Source organism: Dipodomys merriami, unplaced genomic scaffold, assembly GCF_024711535.1.
Source record: "Dipodomys merriami isolate MVZ:Mamm:240054 unplaced genomic scaffold, mDipMer1.0.p SCAF_40, whole genome shotgun sequence".
NCBI classification, from domain to species: Eukaryota; Metazoa; Chordata; class Mammalia; order Rodentia; family Heteromyidae; genus Dipodomys; species Dipodomys merriami.
In genome coordinates, this window is record NW_027205604.1 from 10,394,735 (window position 1) to 10,419,101 (window position 24,367).

Consider the following 24,367-nt stretch of genomic DNA (forward strand, 5'->3'; position numbering starts at 1 on the left):
CTGACAACAACAAGACTTTTCAAAAAGCATCTTGATGGAAATGTATGAGAAAGTGAACAGGTAAAGCTTCAACTCCCTTCTACAGCACAAAGTGTATTCAGCAGTGTTGGTTAATCCATCTCCTGCTCAACAAAAGCAGCAGTGAGAGTATTCGCTCCCAGCTCCCATAGCACAATCAAAACATGGATTTCAGATGGCAGCCAATCAGGGGAGTTTCTCGGGTTCCCCTTCCCCTGTCACGTCCTCACATGAAGGTAAGAGTGGATGGACAAATCCCACATCCTTGCAGCTGGCACAACTGCGCATGGCACAGGACTTCTTTGGTGATTTGGTTTGCCTTGTTAAAATTCTCAGGCGTTGATAGCAAACAGTACATGGCCAGCTTTCAAGGAAGTGGAATTGTGCGCCAAGAAAGTCTGTCTTTCCAGAGACTCCTAGGAGCCTTTGTGCTGACTTTGGGGGCAAGTTCCATTTTGGGGCCAGCAGTCACTTCATGCCTTTTCCAAATCATTTGTGCACTTTTCTAACAATTGCTTGTTACAATTAGCCTAGATCAGTGGAAGCAATGAGAATGCATTTGATATGTGTGTGTGTGTGTGTGTGTGTGTGTGTGTGTGTGTGTGTGTGTGTGTGCGCGTGCGCGCATGCGGTACTAAAGTTTGATCTCAGGCCCTCATAATGACTAGGTCCGTGTTCTACCATGGAGCCACACCTCCATCCCATTTTTGTACTTGTTTGAGAGACAGGGTCACTGTTCCTGCCTGGACTCTAGTCCTCCTATTTTTATTTTCTTCTGGCCATGGGTGGGATGATAGAGATGCATGCCACTGGGCTGAGTTATTGGCTGAAATGGAGTCTGGCAAACTTTCTGCCTGGGTTGTCCTTGAGCTGTGATCTTCTTCTCAGCCTCTCAAGTAGCTAGGATGATAGACATGAGATACAATGCTTGGTTTGAGGAAATATTTTAACCTTGAACTTTAGCCACAACGGGACCAGAGAAGACACTTGTTATCAAGAAGGAAGAACTAAATAACAATCACCATTGGCATGCATTTTTAGTGGCATGCAGTCAGACCTATGTACCAAGGACCTCAGATTCTTCATTTCTTTTAAATAACTGTATTGGACTATGAGACGCCAAATAATCCACCCATTTGAAGCATACAATCCAGGTTTTTTTAATCTATTCAATTATGTATTTTTTTTTTTACCACAACTACTTGTAGAATATTTTCATTGACTCTAAAAGAAACTCTCCATTCTAGCTACCTTACTTCAACCCATCCCCAGAGTTCCTTCATTTTTGAAGGTGTGATATACAATCTAAACTGTTTTCTAGGTTCAATATGCCATTATTTAATAATCTTATGGATACAGGAAATTCTTGTCCCAATCTTATGATTTTCATCAAGTAGATAACAGTTCTTTTAAAAGTATTTATTTAAGGCTGGGTGCCAGTGGCTTATGCCTGTAATTCTAGCTACAGGCAGAGATCTGAGGACTGCAGTTCAAAGCCAGGCTGGACAGGAAAGTCCATGAGATTCTTAATGTCCAATTAATTACCCCAAAGCTAAAAGTGGAATGGTGGTTCACGTGGTAGAGCACTAGGTTTGAGTGAAAAAGCTCAGGGACAGTGCTCAGCCCCTGAGATCAAGCTCTAAGAGCAGCCTATGCATGCACACTCTATCTATCTATCTATCTATCTATCTATCTATCTATCTATCTATCTATCTATCTATCTATCTATCTATCTATCTATCTATCTATCTATCTATCTATGTTTATATATTATCATGAAGCTCCCTCATCCCACTTGTCAGCTTAGCAAAAGAGATGACAGTGAGTGAGCTCATTTGGGACCTAGTACAGAGAATTGAAAACTTCCAGGACCCAAGAGTAAACTAAAGGATTACAATCATCTTTATTTAAGAGATGAAGATAGATGTATTGATCTTGCTTTCCCCTGTAGCTACAATTCCATTCAATTCACTTCTACTTCATTGGAAACTTAGTTGTTCCATTTTTGGCTGGAGAGATGTTCATTCTGAAGTTTCAGTTTCAGTGTTTTCAGGAGCCTGTGTAAATATTAGTCAGGACACTTTAACTCCATTTGAATTTGTGAGTTCTTGAATCATTGCTAACACGGTGTAAAAGCAAATTAAAACCAACCAAAGCCATTGAAGCTAGAAAAAGCAGTGCGATGAGCCCTGGCTGGCAGACTGGTGTCTACTGCGCTTTTGTTCAGTCGCTCATGAATGTGCATTGGAAGATGAAAATTGCAGGGGTGATAAAAACTGGTACATCTGCTCTGAAATAACTGATCTAATCTTCTGCTCCAGAAGATGATCATGAGCGTTGACAGCAAATGCTAATACATATTCATAGCCAGTTTATGACCAAGGGAAATTGAGGCAGGCCCAGCAGCCTGGAGCATGAGAAAGCAGCATGTTAATTTGAAATTTAATTACAGAGATAGAAGGGAAAGGGTACATTTTGATATTGTATACTCACTCAACTGTCACGGAACATTACCCCAAAAATCACGCCTCATGTCTGACAAAAGAAATATTAATTTTGGAGAAGTGGTTGAGAAGTGTAGCAGGTCCTGGAGAAAACAAGATTGTGTGATCCTATTATAAATTATGTTTCTCATGTGGAGAACAGGATGCATTGCAGAATTCTAATGATCTGAATCAAAAGCATGAAACTTCCTGACAAAGAAAAGAGTTTTGCTTCCTGTACGATTTCTTTTTAAAACAACATTTTTATTATCTTTAAGCAGTTGTACAAAGCAGTTGCTATTCAACAAAGCAGTTTACAAACATAATGCATATTGATCAATGTCACCCCTTTGGGACATTCCAATCCACCCCTTCCCTCACTTTTCTTAATTTTATACAGTGTACATTGGATTTGTTATTGCATTCTTCTCCTTTCTCCTCTTCCTTTCTCTACCCCAGCTCACTGACCCCACCCCGACCTATTCAACCTATTCTGTGTTTATTATTTTGTTGAGCTATGATTTTGCCTTTCAAAAGACTTACATTGGTTGAGTTTTCCCCTAAATCGCTGTATTTCAATTTGTATGTTTCTGTACACTTGCCTATGACCCAACATACTTGCTTGTAAGTTTAAAAGTTAAATCTAGTTTCCACATATACAGAGGGAAATATGCGACCCTTACCTCTCTGGGCTTGACCTACTTCACCTAACATGTTCCCCCCACCAGGTCCTTCTATTCCTTTGCAAATGATGTGATTTCCTTAGATGTTTGGGTTGTTTCAGCAAGCCTAAAGTCCTCATTGCGATTAAAATGAAAGCAATAGTTGATATGATATTAATGGTATTATTACTTCCTGGTAATCTAGGGCCATGGGTCTTTTGTCATGACTGGCACAACTAGGCCCTCACTGAAGTAACAATATTTGAAAACTGATCTTGTTTGTATTGTTCAAAGTGAGTGCTAAACATTTAGGATGTTATTTGCCATGAAAGGACACTTAATAAGTATTCATCAAATGAATAAATCTAGCCCATATTGTTTTCTTGTGGTACATTGTATACTAATGAGTCAATGGAATGAATGGGTAGGGGGATGGATGGATGGATGGATAGACTGATGGATGGATGGATGGATGGATGGGTGGTTATCACCATTTGGCATTTAATTCTAGGATCTGGAAGCAAATATTCACCAATGGATAAGAGCTGTAGATGTTAGGTCAATGATATCCAAACTCACTCCCAGGCTTTGAAGACGGAGAAGAATATTCAAAGTTCTGGCCAAATTGGGTGCTCCTTTCTCCATAGTTTTAACCTAGGATTTATACTCTTATTTCACATAAGTCCGTAATTACAGCGTAGAAGAAAGGAAGAAAATATTTTAAGAAAATTATAAATAATAAGAATGTATTGCTATTTTAAAACCACATAGGGTTATACAAGAACTACTTTGTATCCATAATTGATGATTCTTAAGAGCAATACTGAAACCTGGTGAGGTTTTTTTGTTTGTTTTCATTTTTGTATGGACAACATTATGTTTTGTTGATGAAATGTAAATTGGTTCAACCTTTTTAAGGAGGATTTGACAAGACATTCAAAACAACATTGAGATTCTACCTCACTCCAGTTAGAATGGCCATTATCAAGAAAAATAACAATAACAGATGCTTGTGGGGATATGTCCAAAATTGGATGCTACTACATTGTTGGTGGGAATGTAAAGTCATCCAACCACTCTGGAAAGCAGTATGGAGTTTCCTCAAAAAGCTAATCATAGAGCTCCCTATGCCCCAGAAATTCCACTCTTGGGCATTTACCCAAATGAGCATAAACAAGGCCACACTAAAGCTACTAGCACAACTACATTCATTGCTGCATTATTTACTATACAAGACATGGAATCAACTAAGACGCTCCTCAGTGGATGAATGGATCAAGAAAATGTGATATATATGAACAATGCAATTCTATGCTTCCATCAGAAAGAATGACATTACCCCATTCATAAGGAAATGGAAAGACTTGGAAAAATCTTAAGTGAAGTAAACCAGACCCAAAGAAACAAAGGCTGCCTGTTTTCCCTCATTTAATAATTAGTAATGTCTAGGAAGTCCTAGCAGATGAGCAGAATATCTCAACAGCTATGTACATATGACCATATAAAATTTTATTACTTGAAATGAGCTACAAGATATGGAAACAAGAAGGTTTTTTTTTCTTAGTATACTATATGAAGTTATTTTTTTCTTTATTTTTCTCTTTGGTTTACCTCCTGTTGGTACCCTTTATAATGTATATAAGTTTATCTGATTTGGGGATGGGAGGCAGAATCCCAGAATGGTGTGAAAAAGGGCAAAGGGCAAATCAATGCAACAGTGATACTCACAAGACACTATGTTGGATATGAACTTTACAATTTGGGGGAAGGGAGTTGAGTGGGAGGGACAATGGGAGAAAATGAGGGAGGGGGAACAATTTTCTACAAGAATTATACTCATTTCCTTACTTATGTAAGTGAAGCCCCTGTGTATATCACCTTTACGATAAAACAATACCATGAAAAGCTATTAGAATATGCATATCTTTTGTCTTAGAAATTTTCCTTTTAGGGATTATTTTCCTCAGGAATGAATTATGCAATCAAACAAAGATGTTTGTGTAGGACTATGTTATATGAAACAGTAATACACTGGGGATTGTTGAATGTTATAAATAACCTTGTGTCCTCTCCATAGACTATTAGGAAGATAAAGAACAATGGCGTCATGGTATAACTTAAGTGGATAAAGCAATCTGAATGATTAATGCATTAAGGCACTACTTGGTAAACAATACATAGTCATTTTGATTTCTGTCTAGAAAAGTATCCGAAAGGATGATAAATGTGGAATATTTTTATTTTTTTTCCTCTGTACTTTCTTTTCTAAGCATAGGATATTTGTTAAAAATAAATACTTTAAAAAGTATTTTTAAAATAAGTTTGATTACTAAATTCAAATGTTTCCGGTTCAATTGTGATCTTAAGGACAAAAAAAAGTCTGAATAAAGTTTAATTTTAAAAAGGGTGTACTTCTGGAGTACACACACAGACACACACACACACACACACACACACAAATGGCCAGTTTTCCTGGGTCAAAAAAGAAACCTAAATTTAACAAAACTCAAAGCTTGCAATTTCCTTAAACACAGTTCACTAGAACTGAGCAATGCGGAAAAACTTTTCCAGGCAGAAGAAAATGATTTTCATAATACTCTTTCTTTTTTAAAATTTAATTTTATCATCAAGGTGTTATACAGAGGGGTTACAGTTACATATATAAGGTAGTGAGAACATTTCTTGTCAAATTTGTTACCCCTCCCTCAGTTTCCAACTCTTTCCCTCCCCCCTATACTCCCTCACCAAGGTCTACAGTACATTTTCAACATATTGTCTTGTGAGTATCACTGTTGCGTTGGTTCGCCCTTTGTCCTTTGTCTCACTCTTTTATTGTTCCCCTTCCCTTATTCAGATAAATGTATATACAATACTTTGGGTACCAAAAGCAAATACAATGACAACAGGGGATAAACCATAGGGGGAAAAACACAAAAGAAAAAAGAAATCACATAGTACATTAAAAACAACAACAACAAAGAAAAACCTCCTATTTCCATATCTTGGAGCTCATTTTGCGTAGCGTCTTCTTATATGGTCATATGTCCATAGCTATTGAGCTATTCTGCTCATCTACTAGTACTATCCTAGACAGACACTAATTATTACAAGGGGGGAAAACATGGGATTTATGTTTCTTTGGTTCTGGCTTAATATTTTTTCAAGTCATTCCATTTCCTTATGAATGCAGTGATGTCATTCTGATGGAAACATAGAATTCCATTGTGTATATATATATATATATATATATATATTATATTTTCTTGATCCATTCATCTACTAAGGAGCATCTTGGTTCCATATCTTAGATATGGGAAATAATGCTGCAATAAACGTTGTGCTGGTAGCTCAAGGCTGAAATCAGGAAAGCAACTCATTTTGTAATAGCCCCTCATGATGCTCTTTCAATGTGAGTCCTGCAGACATGTTTCTAATCATCTAATATGTGCAAAACCAGGCATGATGGCACTTGCTTTAATCTCAGCACTTAGGAGGCAGAGGCAGGAAGATCAAGGGTTCAGTGTCAGCCTGGGCTACATAGGTAATGTTCCAGCCTCAACTACTCAGGCAGACCTTTGTCCAAACAGCAGGGATTATGGCATACTAAGGCTCTAGATCTGATTGTCAGCACCAGAGGTAGAGTAACTTTTGTTTTCGAAGGGAACCAACCACATCCTGAGTGTCAGTTGTCTGATTCTCATAAGAACAATTGGAGACAATAATTCATAATTTTCTTACCCAATAGTTACAAAGAAACAGTAACAATGAATTTACAAAAATTATTTTATAAGAACTGCATAAAACTATGCTTTACAATTGCAAACTTACATTTCATATGGACTAGAAGAGTTATTCTAAGAGAGGCCAGAGTACTACCTTTTTAATTCAAGGAGACCAGACAGAATATTGACTAATAGGATTGAAAGTCTGTCTCTATAAATATAACATTAGGTAATTCTTATCTGAAAGGCTTATGCTCAAGTTGGAACACATTTTATGCTGAGAGGAAGGTTTTTTATTAAAGCTATAATGATAAAACTTTCCATGAAGAGGGATGAGAATGATTTTGTGCTCTATTTTAATTTAGAAAATTAAATTTCCTAAATTCTGGTTTCTTTTATACCTGTCCTACATACTTGTGAATTTAACTTGATATGGACATATCTTCAGGAACAGCAATTAATATTGAATGGAGCAAGTTAATGTAAAGATAGCTTCTTATGCAGATTTTCTTAGCAGTGTCTCACACAAACCCTGAGAGGTGATAACTGGCCTAAAGGTATACATGTGTTGGATGACAAATTCAGACATAAAAATCCAGATGCTAACTAAATTAGTCCTCATTTAAATACATGTATATGTATGAGTATGTAACTTCAAAGATAAAGACAAATTATTTCGCCACCTTATATTAAATCTCATGCAAAATCAGTTTATAACAACTGAGTCATGGTACATGAACAGTTATTTTTAGACCGATGTGTTTTCATAGGTTCTTCTTTATGGAGTTATCTCCTGCCCAGAATTGTGAGGTGAGTACTAAAATAATGAAGCAATACCCCCAGTGGCTGACAATAAGACTTATACACACATATGCATATACACACATAATATGTCAGTCTTATATATATATGGGAAACAGTTAAGGTTCCTGGCAACAGACTATCTTAGAAAAATTTCCAAATTGTGCTTCTTGTGGCTCTGAAAGAGTATGTATAATTATTTAATTTCAGATAAAAAACTACCATCATGATAATGATGAGAGATAAAAGAGCTTCCGATTATCCTCTTTGGGACATCTCCTACACATATTCGATCTCCCAAGAAGTATCTTAGAACCACTCAGTTAGCAATGAGCCACTTCTTATTGAGAAAATCAATTTACTTCAGTCAAGAATTATTTACACTTACACACACACACACACACACACACATACACACACGAGTTAAATTCTCAGAGAACAGTCATTAACAATATGATGACTCAATTTATGGAGTCCTTAATATTCTTGAAACCCTTCTGAAGGGAATTAACATTTATTGAGTATAAATGGGCTAAACACACATTAAATTATCTCATAGGCTACGCAGACATAAAATTACCAATTAATCTTAAAGCAGTCCCAAGAGTGAGTTATCATGATTCCTATTTAGAAACCATAACTGCACGCTGTGGTGGAGTTCAGCTTCACTATCCCACACTCTCCTTCCAAAGCCTGATGTGTGCTGTAAGCTGGAATGATTGAATTAAATCTAGTCCTGGAGGTTAAGTAAGGACAATTGAAGAAAGGAGAATTCAGGTAGGTGGTTAAAAAAAAAAAAAGAATGCATTTGTACTTTTAAGCTTATATGAAAAAGATTAGGTAGTTTAATTAAATATTTCATTAATTTATCCAACTTGTTATAAAATAGAATTTATAAACTTAAGATCACATTGTTTATTGAAATACCATACTTTTAAATGAGTTAGGATTTTTTGTTTAATAGATCTTGTGGCATAAATTCAGTTCCTGGTCACCGTCCTTGATCTTTTCTGCTCTACCACTTGAGCCACAGCTCAATGTTTCGTTTTCTGGTGGCTAATTGGAGACTAAGAGTCTCATGGACTTTCCTGCCTGGGCTGGTTTTGAACCTTGATCCTCAGATCTCAGCCTTCTGAGTAGCTAGGATTACAGGTGTGAGCCACCAGTGCCCAGCCGAGTTAGGATTTTTAAAACGTAATCTTTTTTGTTTATTTTTTTTATCTTTTTAAGCAAACTCTTAAGCTTTAAGCAAAGGTGACAAACACATGGGTTTTAAAACTTAACCCAGAAAAAGTAATAAGTGAATACCAGTAATGGGGAAACTGATTTTCGGTGGGGATATAGCTAGCTGGAAGTTTTCACTTACTGGCTGGGCCTGGGATGAGCCTACATTTGTTTGATCCATTCAACAATATGCGGGCCCCTGTGCCATGTCTCCTGCCTTGGTTTCTGATGCAGGAAATGTTAACAACTCATCACAAATCTCAATGGACGAATCAATCTGTCAATACTGAGCTACCTACCTATGTGAAATAGAGTCCTTCTTCATTAGTCATCATTGGGATTTGTCAACATGCCTGCTTCCCCAGATTGATTTGCAAACCCTGCATCTATAGTCATGGCACTGATAGTCATTCACAGACATATGAAGACATATTAAAATCTAAGTTTCCCAATAGCAAGATGAGGGAGAGGAAGGTAGCAGACGGTGACAGGCACTTAGTCAGCTTGTTTTAGTTCTTAGACTGCCAGGAAGTGTCCTGGTCTTTATTTATTTCTGTTGGTGATTTTTTCTGATTCACATGGCCCCCAAGTGTAGTGGTAAAATGCTGTAAGTTCAAGAAAGCTGTGACATTGGAGAAAATACATATGTTGGTCTCTTTCAGTATGAGTCATAATACAGTTGGCCCTGAGTTCAATTATGATGAATTAGCAACAATATGAAAGAAAGTGTCTTTCAACAGAGTACAAGTGAAACACCACTATGTGTTCAGCTGATTATTAAAATGGGGTGACCAGAGGGTTACAGACACTTGACCTCATGTTCTCCCTTGGAGCAGTGGCTCAGCATTTGCTACTTGAGTATGCACAAGACACTGCATAGAACATTAGCAGGAAAGCCAGCCTCAAAGCCAGGTGCCTTTTCTGTTCTTTGGAAGGGCCTATTTACATGAGGGGATTGCTTCAATGAAAAATTCGTGGTGTTACAACTTTACTGGTTGTATTCAACCACATTCAGGATTCATCTATTTCCCATCATGTCTGTATTAGTTTCCTGCCCCTGACATAACAAATCAGCACAAACTTAAATATAACTTAAATATATGAAATTATGAGTTTACAGCTCTGCAGGTCATATGTTCAAAAGTGGATTTTACATAAATCAAATTCAGGTGTCTCCATGTTTATCCTCTTTCTGGAGGCTCCTTTTCTGGTTCAAGAGGCTTTTGGATTATTAGTTAATATCTACATACCTCTGTGACCTCTCCTTTCATGAACACATCTTTTCTAACTCTTCTGCTTCCCTCTTTCAGTGTAAGGACTTTGTAATTAAGGATGTTGTTTCTAGTCCTGTGAATGATATGTTCCTTAGTCCCTATTCATTAAATTGTAGTACCTTTATAAAGGCTAACATTTTTCTTGGCAATTTTCTTTTTTTCTTTTTTAATTTTTAATTTTTTATTGTGAAAATACCGTACAGAGGGGTTACAGTTACATGGGCAAAGTAATGAGTACATTTATTATCAAGCATTGTAGCCTCCTCCTTTGTTTCCCCTTCCCAACCCTTCCCATCTCCCCCCACCCCTTCACCCGCCCTGCCAAAGTTGTAAAGTTCATTTTTCAACATTATGACTTGTACTTCTCATTGTTGCAATGGTCCACTTGGATCCCCATTTAAACGGTTTGTTTTTCCTTTCCCCTCCACAAATTATACCAACATCACCTACAATGAAAGCAGGGGTTATATCGTGGGGGAGGGTCATACAAAGCAACAAAGAAATCATCTTATAAATATGTTAGAAACAATTGCAAGAAAGAAAAAAAACATTTGAATACTTATCTTGGGGTTCATTTCACCTAACATCAACTTATCTGACCTTTTCTGCTCGTCTCAGACATATACTAGTTATTGCAAGTAAGGGAAACCATGGGACCTATGTTTCTTTGGGCCTGGCTTACTTCACTTAATATAATTTTTTCCAAGTCTTTCCATTTCCTAACAAATGGGGCAATGTCATTCTTTCTGATGGAGGCATAGAATTCCATTATGTATATATACCACATTTTCTTGATCCATTCATCTACTGAGGGGCATCTGGGTTAGTTCCATATCTTAGCTATGGTAACTAATGCAATAAACATAGTCATGCTGGTAGCTTTAGTGTGGTCTTGTTTGTGATCATTTGGGTAAATGCCCAAAAGTGGGATTGCTGGGTCATAGGGTAGCTCTATGTGGAGTCTTTTGAGGAACCTCCAAAGTGGTTGAACAAGTTCTTGGCAATTTTCTTAGAATTATTGATAGAGTCTGATATTGGCTAACACGATGCCTTTGAACCTATGCTGTTTTCACTATTGCTTTTATTTATTTATTTCTATATCTAGTCCTCAGAGCCGAAGAGAACCATTTGTATGTCCAGAGATGAATTCATGCAGAGGATGACAGAGACCATTGGTTGGGGCACCAAGGAAGAATATGGGGAGCTCTTTGACAAAGTGGATGTGGCCCGGGATGGCTTTATTAATTGGGACAAGCTGACTTCCTTTATTCTGTTATCTCTTTATGAGAAAGATGAGCGGACCAAGGCAATGGTGGTTCCTCAGTGGAATGATCTGGAATTCCTCCCTGGAAAACACAAGGACACCATTCAGAAAGTAATTTTCTTAAAAAGTTCCAGTCGTTACCTGACTATCAGTAAAGAAGGTTTGTTAGGGCTCTGGGGAGAGAATTTAAAGCTCCAAGAAATACTTCCTATCACATCAGATGCCACCAAGCTCAAACATCTGTGGGTGACAAGTCTGGTGTCTCTGGAAAATGTAAACAAGGTAGGAAACCTTTCTAAGTCTTTCTAAACTCCTTTGTAAATAATAATAATAATAATAAACAGTAATAATAAAATTAGATAAGATGAAAAGAAAAATGAGGACTAGGGCAGGGGGAATAATGAGGCAGGGTTCCTGATCAGTCTCAAGTGTAACACTTGGAGTGAGATCTGGCTGACTCCTGGTGCAGGTTATCTGTTCTGGAGGAAATGGAAGTAGAGGCAAATGAACTCCTTGGTTTCCCAAGCTGTTCCCTGCTGCCTTGAAATGATAATGGCTCAGATCTTAGCTCTGTCTCAAATGCATTCCCACAGCACTGCTAACTGGCAAGTTAAGTTTGTAGCAGACTGGTGACTCCCACACAGAGCAGAGAGGCATGGGACAGCTTAATGTAAAGAGAAACTCTATCAGTCTGACTTAGACCAAATATCTTCACCTGACCAAGGAAAGATGGTGTAAAGAAACTAACTTTGTAGTAGAAGTTGTAGCTTAAAGAATTAATATTCTTTCCATTGTGGGGGTTGAACTTGGGATCTTGTACTTGTTAGGCAGGTGCTATACCACTTGAACCATGCCCCAGCCCTTTTTGCTTTAGTTTTGTTTTTTTCATAGGGCCTTGTGGTTTTGCTCTGGCTAGCTTTATATTTTATATTGTCCATACCACCCTGCCCATATATTAGTTGAAATGGGGCCTTGTTAACCCTTGAACCATGATTCTCCAGAGTAACGGAGATAACAGGTGTGAACCACGATACTTGGACAAGAAAATCCATATACTCATGTCTTATGTCACACAGATGGTAAAGTTTATGCTGAACTGCTTCATGAGCATATATACAAGCTTAAAGAACAGTTTGTAGAACCTGGAATGCCCTGGGTCACTGAAACCATTGCTAGTCTGTTTTCCCTATGTCTACCACATTGACATCTAAAGCTTCATCCAATCATTTCATTTGTCAATGCTTCTGCATTTCTATAAAGTATGTTCTTAGCAAAACAAAAATACCAGTGCCATACCTATTATTAACAAATAATTGCTGGCTTTCATGACACAAACCTCCATCCTAGCTTTGCTAAGATGAAGGGGAACCAGGGCAGAAACCAGAGCAACGTTCTATCTCTGTGGAAGAAACTGCGCATGGTGGTATGAACCTGTCATCCTAGGTGGAGTGGATGATATTAATAGGGGGATCACAGTCTAGGCACATACTCAGGCTGAAAGTGAGACCCTATCTTAGAGGTTATAAGTGCAAAAATAGTACTGGAGTTGTGGATCAGTAGAAGAGAATGTGACTTAAAGCATAGGGCTCTAAATTCAAATCCTTGAACTGTAAAAAAAAAAAAAAAATAAAATCCTTAATGTCATCAACTATAGCGTCATATATCCAGTCTCCTGGAGTGTCTTAAGATCTAAGTAAGATTGTTATCTTTTGAATTGTATTTTTTGTGGTCTTTTCTTTTTATTTCTTTTGAATCCAAGGCCTCATGCATCCTAAGTAATTGCTCTACTATTGAGCTACACTCTAGTCATTATGACTATTTTGATCTACATGATTTATTATTTTTTCTGGTTTTATTTCTGGCTATTGAAGTTGACGTTTTTGATAGACACTTTGTATCTGTCCCCGAGCGTTTCCCATATCTGGATTTTGCTGCTTATATGAGGGGTGCACACATTTACCTGTTAAATATATGTCAAATGAGTTGTCGTCAAGTTGAAAGTCTTGTTCAGTTTCAGACTTGTTTGTGTTTTTGGAACAGGTTAGCATGCATTCTTCAATCAGGAAGTACAGAACACTTCGTTCTTTCTAGTTTTAGGATAACATCAGTTATTGTTGATTATTTCATAATCGATCACTAATTAGAGGTTGACAGATGATATCTTCATGTCATCATTTCCTTTGCCTCTACAATCTGGAACATTTCTATTAAAAGCAACGTATTTCTCTCATTTAATTGTCATGAGTTACACATTACATAACAAAGGCAGGATAAGTGCCCAGTTCCTCATTTTTATTTACCAGTTTTCAAAATAATGAAGTGTTTTTATGGTATCCTCTAACAGGGAACACTGAGTACTGTTGCATTTTTGTTATCAATAACATTAAAAATGCATAAATTAAAAACATTGGCATTTTTTCCCCAATCCACTTTGGTATTCTCCCATACCAAGTAGTGTATCATCTTTAGACACAAGTCAGCTTCTGACGTTTTTTTTTGTTTTTTTTTTTTTTTTGGCCACTCATGGGGCCTGAACTCTGGCCTAGGAGCTGTCCTTCAGCTCTTCAGCTCAAGGTTACGCTTGAGCCACAGCACCACTTCTGGCCTTTTCTTCTGCATATGTGGTGCTGAGGAATCGGACGTAGGGCCTCATGCATGTGAGGCCAGCACTCTACCACTTAGCCACCTTCCCAGCCCCAGATTCTTTGACTTCTTTGAAATCTTTCTTGCTTTTGGGGATGCTAAGATGTCCCAGGATGGTCTTGTATCTTTCCTCTGTGAGGCCTAGATAGGCTTATGTGTACCAGATAAATTGTTGCCTAATTGCATACCATTGTTTTCAGCTAAGGTAATTTACATAGCTTCAAATCTTTCACAAATATTGAGACTTTTTGAAAATCCCCTAATACATGGTATATCTGAGAGGACTGTGTCTTTTGCTGTTCTTGGGTGAAATGTCCTATTAATGTGTGTTAGACCTAATCGGTTTTTTTTTCAAGACTTTTATTTTCTTTGTGATCAGTTACCCATTTGCTTTGTCTGTTACTGAAAGTCAAGTTATCATTAAAATGTTTTTCTTCAATTCTTACAGATTTTGGTCTGTATTTTGTACTCTTAGAAAAATGAGAACGCAAATGTTCTCTTGTCAGTAAATACGTTAAGTCTAATGAAGTCAGTACTTCAATTAAAAAGCAGATAATTGGCAAAATTATTTATACAAATTTATTAATAATCTGGTAGAATACCACACATACACACACACACACACACACACACACACTTATAGTTGGAGGAAGTCCTAAAGTTTGAACTCACAGCTTCATGCTTGCTAGAAAGGCACTCTACCATTTGAATCATGCCTCCAGCCCTTTTTGCTCTGGCTATTTTTGAGACAGGATCTCATTTTTTGCTCAGGCTGGCCTGGAAAATAATTCACCTATTTGCACTTTCTGCTACAGCTGAGTGACAGGTGTATATAAGAACATCCAGATTTTTCTGTTGATTATAGGGTCTGGTGGGATTTTTACTTAAGCTAGCCTCTAACTTCAATCCTTCTGATCCCTACCTCCTGAGCAGTTAGCATTATAGGCCTTGCTCCTTTATTTAGGTATTGTTCCTTTTAGTTTTTCTTTCTAACATAATTGTAATAGCTGAGTTAAAGTATTCGACTATCAAATCCAACAGGCAGACTCCTACAAGGACAGTTTGTCCTGATTCACTTTTGTGCCGTTAAATCGTTTACCTTTACAGCAAAGGTCCTTTACAATGGACCTTTTATGATTTTATATAACTTAGAATAAGTTACACAGTTGTCTAAAAACGAATTGATTTCTGTGAATGACTGCTTATTTCATAAAACATCATTAGTGAAATTTTTGGTGTGTTTGTGTGATGTTATAGCTTTCTGTATCTCTTTTGAATGTAATTAGTCCTTTAAATTGCTATGGCTCATAGATGCTGGTGGGTGTGTAAAGTAGAAATAAGAGAGAAAGGCTGTTAGACTACCTCATGGAGAAAAAGCTAGAAAAAAGTATATTTGTGTCAGCCCTTCTATACTTGTGTAATATGATCAAGGACCCTCAATGGATGAGGTCTGACTTCTTAATTTTATTTGCATGTCTGCTTTGTAGATTGAGTCTACAAAATACACCACAAATGCCTCACACTATTCTATTCTGCTATTTTAGATAGCAGTAGCTTTTACAACTAAAGAGATTTGCTTCTATGATCTACTATCCAAGGAAGACTTTCCTTGTCAATACAAAGTTCAAGGCCTGAAAGGAACACCAATTTGCATGGATTATTGGTACGATCCTCTTGATGCCAATGAATCAGTTCTGTCTTTTGGAGATATAACTGGAAAGGTAAGTGAGGGATGAGAAAGGGTGAGCATTGTGGATTTAGTCATCAAACTTCAGCTCAAAGTAGAAATTAAAATACCATAAATCTGGCATTCTACATTATAGGTTATGTGGTCACATATTTTGGATGGCAAAGAGATGGATTAGATGACAATTTGTCTTCTTGCCTGTAAAAACAAATCTTCATTGTTTTATTCTGTTTTGTGTATATTTACATTTTCCTTGTTTAGAAAAAATAGTTGGCTAATATTTTTCATCATAAAATGCCCAATCTATTAGGTTACAGTATTAATAAAGGGTTAATGTTAAATGGAGCAAACCTATTTTTCAGAGCCCTTTTAAAGCAATTCTGATTTTCATTGAGAAGCTTTGAGGTGCTTAGTTCTATGTGCACTAAGGAGTATTATCCCAGTATCATTTAACAAAGGGATGGAGGCATGGGAGAGGGCAGTATGGAAACCTAGGGGCTAGGTAGTGATTCCTGTCTTCCTGTCAAATGCACGAACAATTACTACTTACTGAATGACACTGGAAGATGCCAGAGACCTCTGAAGCAGCTTAATTTGAATACTTTCCTTTTGTAATCATGAAAGCTATTTGTCCTTACTCTTTGTAAGCCACAAGTGCATCTTAATAGCCAGTAATAAGCTGTTCTTGGTCATCTCTTCACCAACTTTGTAATTGCTCTCTCTTTTTTTAACCAGAATTGCTCATATCCTTTTGATAATCATGAAGCACTTCTTCTTTAACTATCTGTTCCTTATTGATCTTAATGATCATAGACTCCTAGAAGATAATCACCCTACCTGTGTTGTCTTTTTTTGTTGTTGTTATTGTTCCATGACTCTCAAGGTTCAAGCAATTGCTTTCACCGCAGCCTTGATTTCCCTGTTTGAACGGCCTGCGAGTGACTGTGAAGATGAGGAAGCCACCACAACCATCACTTGGGCAGAGCTGGTCTCTGGCTCTCACAAATGCTGCTATGTATTACAACATGCTCTCCATCATGGAGCCTGGGTCCGGCAAGGTATTGAATTCGATCAACATTTATATCCTTTGATCAAAATGTTTTCACAGAAAATGTGTCAGTCTAGGTACCAGTGAATGGTTCCCTGGATGTGTTGGTTTGGCCTCTGCTATACCTTTCCTGTTGGCAGAAATCAGGTCTAAAACCTTTCCATTTAAAATGGATGCTTCATTCAATTAGCTCAGGTGAACTGTGCACTCAAGCGCTCTCACAAGAAGGAAGAAACTCATCATAAAACCTACTTAGCTTCCACCCAACTCTAATTGTAACTCTCATCATTGTGTGGCATTCAGGACTGCTAATAACACAATAACATCTCCTTTGTTTTCGTTGTGTTTTTAATACATGTGTCAGTATTTGGACTGCTTTCAAAATGAAATTGTCTTAATTTTCATCTTCCCCTCCTTCTCTCTTTCCCTTCCACTTCTCCATCTTTCTGTGATATAATGACTGAGTTCCTGTCATTTAGAAGACTTGAAATTCATGGTAATAAATTTTTACTGAAGCACAGAATGATATTTGTAAAACAGAAATGTCAAAGGAATAACTCAGTTTCAGGAATGAGGGTGTGAACATACTAATTTAAGATAAGGTTAACCCTTCTTACTTAAAACTCTGAGGAGACAATGATTTTTTTTATCTTGCTTAAGTGGGTCTTCATTATCTTTTAACAGAAAAATAATTATAATCTTGAAATTCTTTGAAAGTACATATAGGCATTTGGGCAACAGTAGGGAGATACAAATATCTTGAACCTCAAGGAATTTTCATTATTAACAACTGTCTCCTTGTATGAGCAAATATGTTGGGAATTACAGACTGAGAAAATTATAGATATGAGCATAAAATTGCCCAGCAAACAAAAAATATTGACCTTTTTTATCGCATGGAAAGGTGGCATCTCACCTTTGTCTGACCAGGGCTGGTAGGTGACATAAAACACTTGAAAATGATAGCAAATATCACTAATTGCTAGTAGTGCCAGGGAATTGAGATCCAGACACTAGCTCGAGTCTCCTCTGGGAGCCTTCCTAATTGATGGGAACTAACTTTGGAAGAGAAGCCAGATTTAGTGTCTTGCTGGTTGTTGCTCTAATTCCCTGAATCCATCAGTCCTCCAAGCAGAATGAGGCAGCACCACTGGGCAGCTAGGAAAGCTGCTTCTCCCACCAGTGCAGCCCTGCCTGAGCTTATAGCAGTTCAGATCCGCTGAGAGCTGGTCGTCTCTTCCCAGAACTTCTATACCTTCTTCTATGTGTTCAGACTTTTGTATCAGAAAGATGTATCTGTTTGGTGTTTTGAAATGCACTAAATTAATTGCATTATCCTTTAAGAAGATATCAACAGTAATAGGTATTAGTTTAATGTGTGTGTGTGTGTGTGTGTGTGTGTGTGTGTGTGTGTGTGTGTGTGTATGATATAGTGTGGTGTATTGATCCTGGGGCTTGAACTCAGCGCCTGGTGCTGCCCCTAAGCTTTTGTGGTCAAGGCTAGTGCTCTACCGTTTGAACCACAGCTCCACTTCCAGCTCTTTGGTGGTTAATTAGAGTCAAGAGTCTCATGGACTTTTCTGCCTGGGCTGGTTTTGAATTTTGGGATACTCAGATTTCAGCCTCCTGAGTGGCTGGATTTTTTTTTTTCAGGGTCAAGACCATAACTTGAACTCTCTACCTGCTGCTTTCTCTCATTGGCTAGCACTCCACCAACTGAGCCATGCCTGGATTTGTAAATTTTTACAAATACATTTTGATTACCGTCCCCTCACCCCACCACAGTAGTAAAGATTGAACTTGAACTTGCTAGATGAGAACTCTACTACTTGAGCCACCCTTCTAGCTGGTGATTTTTTTAAAAAACAAACCATGAAATAGATTCAATGATTCTTTCTTTCTTCTTTGAAATGGTGGTTGCTTCAAACTACACAGAGCCCCATGGTGATATCAGAAGATGGAACTCCAAGTCCAAAGTAAGAAATAAAACAGAAACAAGAAAGCATGCAATAAACGTAAAGATGCTGCTGTGCTATCTCATAAGACTCTCCACTTGAAATTCTTCAAAACTTCAAAAAAAAAAAAAAAAAAGAATTCTTAGAAACAACGCCATTTTCTCTTGGCAAATGTTGTAGGGTGGCTTAATCCGTCTTACCCTAATGACAATTAATAATATTACTAACAGCTTTTAGTGATCACCTTGCATTTCCAAGTCCTGTATCCACACTGACTAATTGCTATGACACAGGGTCAATTCTGACATGCCTATGGGGCAGATAGGTTACTGATTGCTTTATTATTTTTTTATTTTTTGGTTCCGGTCGTGGGGCCTGAACTCTGGGCCTGGGCGCTGTCCCTCAGCTCTTTAGCTCAAGGCTCGAGCTTTACCACTTGAGCCACAGCGCCACTTCCAGGTTTTTTCTTTTTGCTTATGTGATGCTGAGGAATCGAACCCAGGGCCTCATGCATGCAAGGCAAGTGCTCTACCACTGAGCCACCTTCCCAGCCCCTGCTTTATTTTTATAAATGACAATGTAACAGTGGAGTGGGATGATGGGAAGCCAGCCTCTTAAGGTACAAATACGCTCTAGATGTCTTTTTCCTTCCTTCTCAGAATGTTGCATGCAAAACTTTAAAAAACATTCCCCTTCTAAATTTACTGAGAATATTAAAAGCAAAGAGTAATTTTCTCCAGTTCTTCCCATTCCCTGGCTTGATATTTAAAAACAAGAACAAAAACCAAAACAACTTCTCTATGATGACCTATCACTTATTTATCTCAGTTCATGGAGGGAAGGAAATGCTTCTTTTTATCAGATAATTTGATTTTAAGGAAATGGCTTTGCTCTCACCTTTTATTCACACATCTTCAGGAGCTCTGGCATTCTACAATTTAATCAGAAACAAGTTACATCTTGGTTTAGATATAAGGTGTGAATTGCGGACACTCCAATATGTAACACTGCTGACCCATAAAATGTCACTTGGTAAAACTTGCAGATTGCAATCTCAAAGCAATGTTTTGGACACACCAGAGCACAATGCTCTTTTACATATGTCTTTTTTTTGTCGGTCCTGGGGGGCCTAGGTGCTGTCCCTCAGTTCTTCAGCTCAAGGCTAGCACTCTACCACTTGAGCCACAGTGCCACTTCTGGCTTTTTTGCTTATCTTGTGCTGAGGAATCAAACCCAGGGCCTCATGCATACAAAGCAAGCACTCTACCACTGAGCCACCTTCCAAGCCACATATGTCTTTATAGCTTTAAAACTAAAGGTGTCAGAGCTGGGAAGGTGGCTCAGTGGTAGAGCGCTTGCCCTGCATGCACGAGGCCCTGGGTTTGATTCCTCAGCACCACATAAGAAAAAAGCTGGAAGTGGCTCTGTGGCTCAAGTGGTAGAGCGCTAACCTTGAGCTGAAGAGCTGAGGGACAGCGCCCAGGCCCAGAGTTCAGGCCCCACAACTGGACCCCCCAAAAAAACAACAACAACAAAAAAACAAAACAAAACTAAAGGTGCCAGTTAGATCAAATGGGAGAAATTATTAGGGTAGAAATATTTTTTGGTTGTCTTATAATTATATTAAATAATTTTCATGGATTTGAAGATATACCAGAGTGTAATGGTATATTCTTTAGATCTTATGATACTGACTTAGTGTGTGTCAAGTGATAATAATCCATCATATTTCTGTAAGCCAAAGTTTATTCAGTGAGGTTACTTCCTGAATAGGAATACATATCAGAACTTACACTTCTCATGATTCTAGTAAAGTTATAGTAGCAACAGATGATCTTATGTCCCTGAAAATATTCCCTAAAGAAGATAAAAAGTCTTTTTTTGTCAGTTGTGGTTCTTGAACTCAGGGCCTGGGCACTATCCCTGAACCTCTTTGTGCTCAAGGCTAGCACTCTAGCACTTGAGTCCCAGCTGTACTTCCAGCATTTGAGTGGTTAATTGGAAATAAGAGTCTCAAGGAGATCTTTCTGCCTGGGATGGCTTTGAACCATGATCCTTAGATCTCAACCTCCTGAGTAGCTAGGAGCCACTGGCATCCTGAAAAATTCTAACTTTTTATAGAATCTGATTCCTTCCTGTTTCTTTTCCCTTCCCCTCCCCTCTATTCCCCTTCCTCCCTTCTCCTCCCTGCCCCTCTCTTCTCCCCTCCCCTCTCTTTCCCTCCCTTCCCCTTTTCCCCTTTTTTCCCTTCCCTTCCCAACTTCCTTCCTTCTTTTTCCTTCCCTGCCATCTTCCTTTTTCTTCATTTCTTCCCTAGAAGGAGAGAACAGATGAAAAAAGGGTGGAGGGAAAATGAGGGGATAAGAATACAATCCCTGGGCTGGGAAGGTGGCTCAGTGGTAGAGTGCTTGCCTTGCATGCATGAGGCCCTGGGTTCGATTCCTCAGCACCACATAAGCAAAAAAAGCCAGAAGTGGCGCTGTGGCTCAAGTGGTAGAGCGCTAGCCTTGAGCTGAAGAGCTGAGAGACAGTGCCCAGGCCTAGAGTTCAAGCCCTACAACCAAGCAAAAATAAATAAATAAATAAATAACACAACCCCTGTGGGGACAGGCACCAGTAGAACTGTGAAGGAATTAAGAAAGGAAAATCTGGAGATGGAGTATGGGATTGATCTGGGGTTGAAGGGAATGTGGTGCAGAAATGGAGTTGGCAGTAGGTGGAATTCCATACTCGGTCCTGGCATGCGCATGGCAGTATGGCTTTTTAGAAACAGAAGATACAGCAGTACTGAGAAGGAGTGCTCACAGCCAGAGAGAGCGGGAGCCAGTCCCAATTAGCCAGGTGCCCTTGGGCAGATTGGATTTTGGGATGCCTATCTTCTCATCAGCAAACTCTGGATAGGATAATTTATCCAGCAAAGAAGATTATTACAGAGTGAGAACTGCAGGCTTGCAGCCTGGTACAGGAGCTAGAGTTCACAGATTGTTTTCACAATGATAAAAAATAACCCATAGGTCAAGAGGAAGATACATAACGGTGGATGAGTAAGAAATATAATATCCAAGTGTTACTCTAATGCAGAGCAGAGAGGTGGACCATTCTGGGGGCTGGCAAGCCTTCTGTAGCTCATAACCCCCTTCCCAGTGACTCGAACTGCACATATGTGAGGCAGTGCTGCTACTGAGTTCCTCTTTCTCAGACTCTTTTATCCTTCAATAAGTTGCTTTCTGGCATTAAGAGAATTCTAGTATCAAAGGCCAGTCTAAACTCATTCATTTTTAGCAGAAGCTAAAAAGAAGACCCCAAAGTAGGTATTACCCAACATAGTGTTATGAATTATGATGATGATGATGATGATGATGATGAAAAGAACTTAAGGAATTACCTGAAAAAACAGGTAGAGAGTGGTTTCTTAGTCCCAACTCACCTGGCAATTATAAATTCATAATCTAAGTTCCTCAGATCTGCTATGATTGGAAGATTTATGAATAATAATGGGGAGGTTCTTTAAATCTTGCTATTTTATAAGAAATTTTGTGAATGAATTTCTCTTTTTTATTGTTAAAATACCGTACAGAGGGGTTACAATTACATGGGCAAGATAATGAGTATATTTCTTATCAAGCATTGTTGCCTCCTCCTTTGTTTCCCCTTCCCATCCCTTCCCATCCTCCCCCCCTCTACCTCCAGCCAAAGTTGTAAAGTTTGTTTTTTGACATAATGTCTTGTACATCTCATTGTTGCAATGGGTCTACCTGTATCCCTATTTAAACGATTTGTTTTTTTCCCTTCCCCTCCACAAATTATACCAACATCAAATACAGTGAAAACAGGGGTTATTCCGTGGGGGAGGGACATACAAAGCAACAAAGAAATCATCTTATAAACATGTTAGAAATAATCGCATGAAAGAAAAAAAATCTGATTCCTTATCTTGGGGTTCATTTTGCCTAACATCAACTTATCTGACCATTTCTCCTTGTCTCAGACATATACTAGTTATTGCAAATAAGGAAAACCATGGGACCTATGTTTCTTTGGGCCTGGCTTACTTCACTTAATATAATTTTTTCCAAATCTGTGAATGCATTTCTTCTGATGGAGAGAGGCTGTATCATCCATCAGATCGCCAAAGGTGTGGCCTCTGAAAACTCAAGAACCATGGATTATTCCTGTGGAGATTACAATGGTATTAATACTCTATCTGGGATGTAATCTATCACCTTGTTATTCTGTGTGTGTGTGTGTGTGTGTGTGTGTGTGTGTGTGTGTGTGTGTGTTTGTGTGTGTGTGTGTGTGTGTTTCATTGGTGATAAAAGTCTCACAGATTTTCCTGCTTGGGCTGGCTTTGAACTACAATTCTCAAAACTCAGCATTCTGAGTAACTAGAATTACAGGTGTAAGCCATCGGAGCCTGGCCTGCCTCACTACTTTTACGTATAGCTCCCAGCGAGTCTCTAAGCAGCAGTGTGTGAACAATACAAAATCTCAAGTTTACAGAGAGCAGGTGAGAGAGTGATTAGTGTACAATACTAAAACTGGAGAAGTTCTGTTCTGGTTGACAAGGGATCAGGTCTTTTCTTCTGTGTTTGTATTCAGGCTTTGCCCACAACTAATTCACGGAGCTTGGATGTGTAAAAAAGTATGTTGTATAGCATTCCACCAAACTCAGAGGTAATCTCTGGACTCTAGAACTAAGCTTGTGACAATCATTTGCTGCCTTTGGTGCAAACTGGGACCTGTGGGTGGGACTTCCTCTTTAATCACAAGATAAAGAAATAGATTACTCCTCTTTTTCAATGATGGACTTTACATTTTGCTTCATACCCTGGAGTTTTGACATGACCTTTTACTGATTGAAGTGCTATCTTTTAAAAAGAATTTTTAATAATGAAATAATTATTTTTAAGTAATTAAACAAAGAAGGTTCAATCCCAATGCTATAATTTTGTTTCTGAAACTCTGAATAATAATACATATTGCTTCTTCTTCTAATTCCTACTGTAATTTCTGTACCTCTCAATGTATCATTCTACTACATGCTAAAATAGTCCCTTGTTGTTTTGTTTATGCATCTTTACTGTCAAGTTTGGAGCTATATGATTATGATTGTATCTATTTCTTTTTTTACTGCAAAAGAGGTGCAGTAATGCCCAATAAGGCATTGAGGATGGGGTGACATGTCTTAAGAGAGAATATCAATAGATGCCAGTTTCAGTCTCATTAATGTAGTTATAAATTGGTTATGTAAAGACATTTATTTTCTTTGGAGGTAGGAATGAAATATATTTCAGTAAGTAGTTCACATGCCAATATCAGATCTTAGATGAATAAATCCTAGTTGCCTTTAGAAACAACCCAATAGAGTTGGTCAGAGAAAAAGGGATGCATTAAGCCATGCTCTGACTCTCAAAATTTCCTCAGCTTTAGTAATTATTTGGAATTTGTGTGTGCATATGTATGTTTGTATACTTATATATGTATATATATCCATATGTATAGATATATATATATATCAAGCTAAGTCCATCAAAGTACCAAAATAATAAAATTGAATGCTCTAAAACTTGTAAGTCTATTTGCGTG

The 24,367-nt window shown here is 38.1% G+C and overlaps 1 protein-coding gene across 2 annotated transcripts in view; it reads left to right on the forward strand.

Moving 5' to 3' along the window:
• The window catches only part of Wdr49 (WD repeat domain 49), a 115,049-nt gene that overhangs the window by 7,237 nt on the left and 83,445 nt on the right, over positions 1-24,367 (forward strand). For both annotated transcript variants that reach the window (XM_069991944.1, XM_069991945.1), the window contains exons 3-5: positions 11,290-11,730; positions 15,636-15,812; positions 16,662-16,836. In XM_069991944.1, coding sequence (XP_069848045.1) covers positions 11,290-11,730; positions 15,636-15,812; positions 16,662-16,836 — 793 coding nt within the window. The remainder of the gene's footprint in view (positions 1-11,289; positions 11,731-15,635; positions 15,813-16,661; positions 16,837-24,367) is intronic.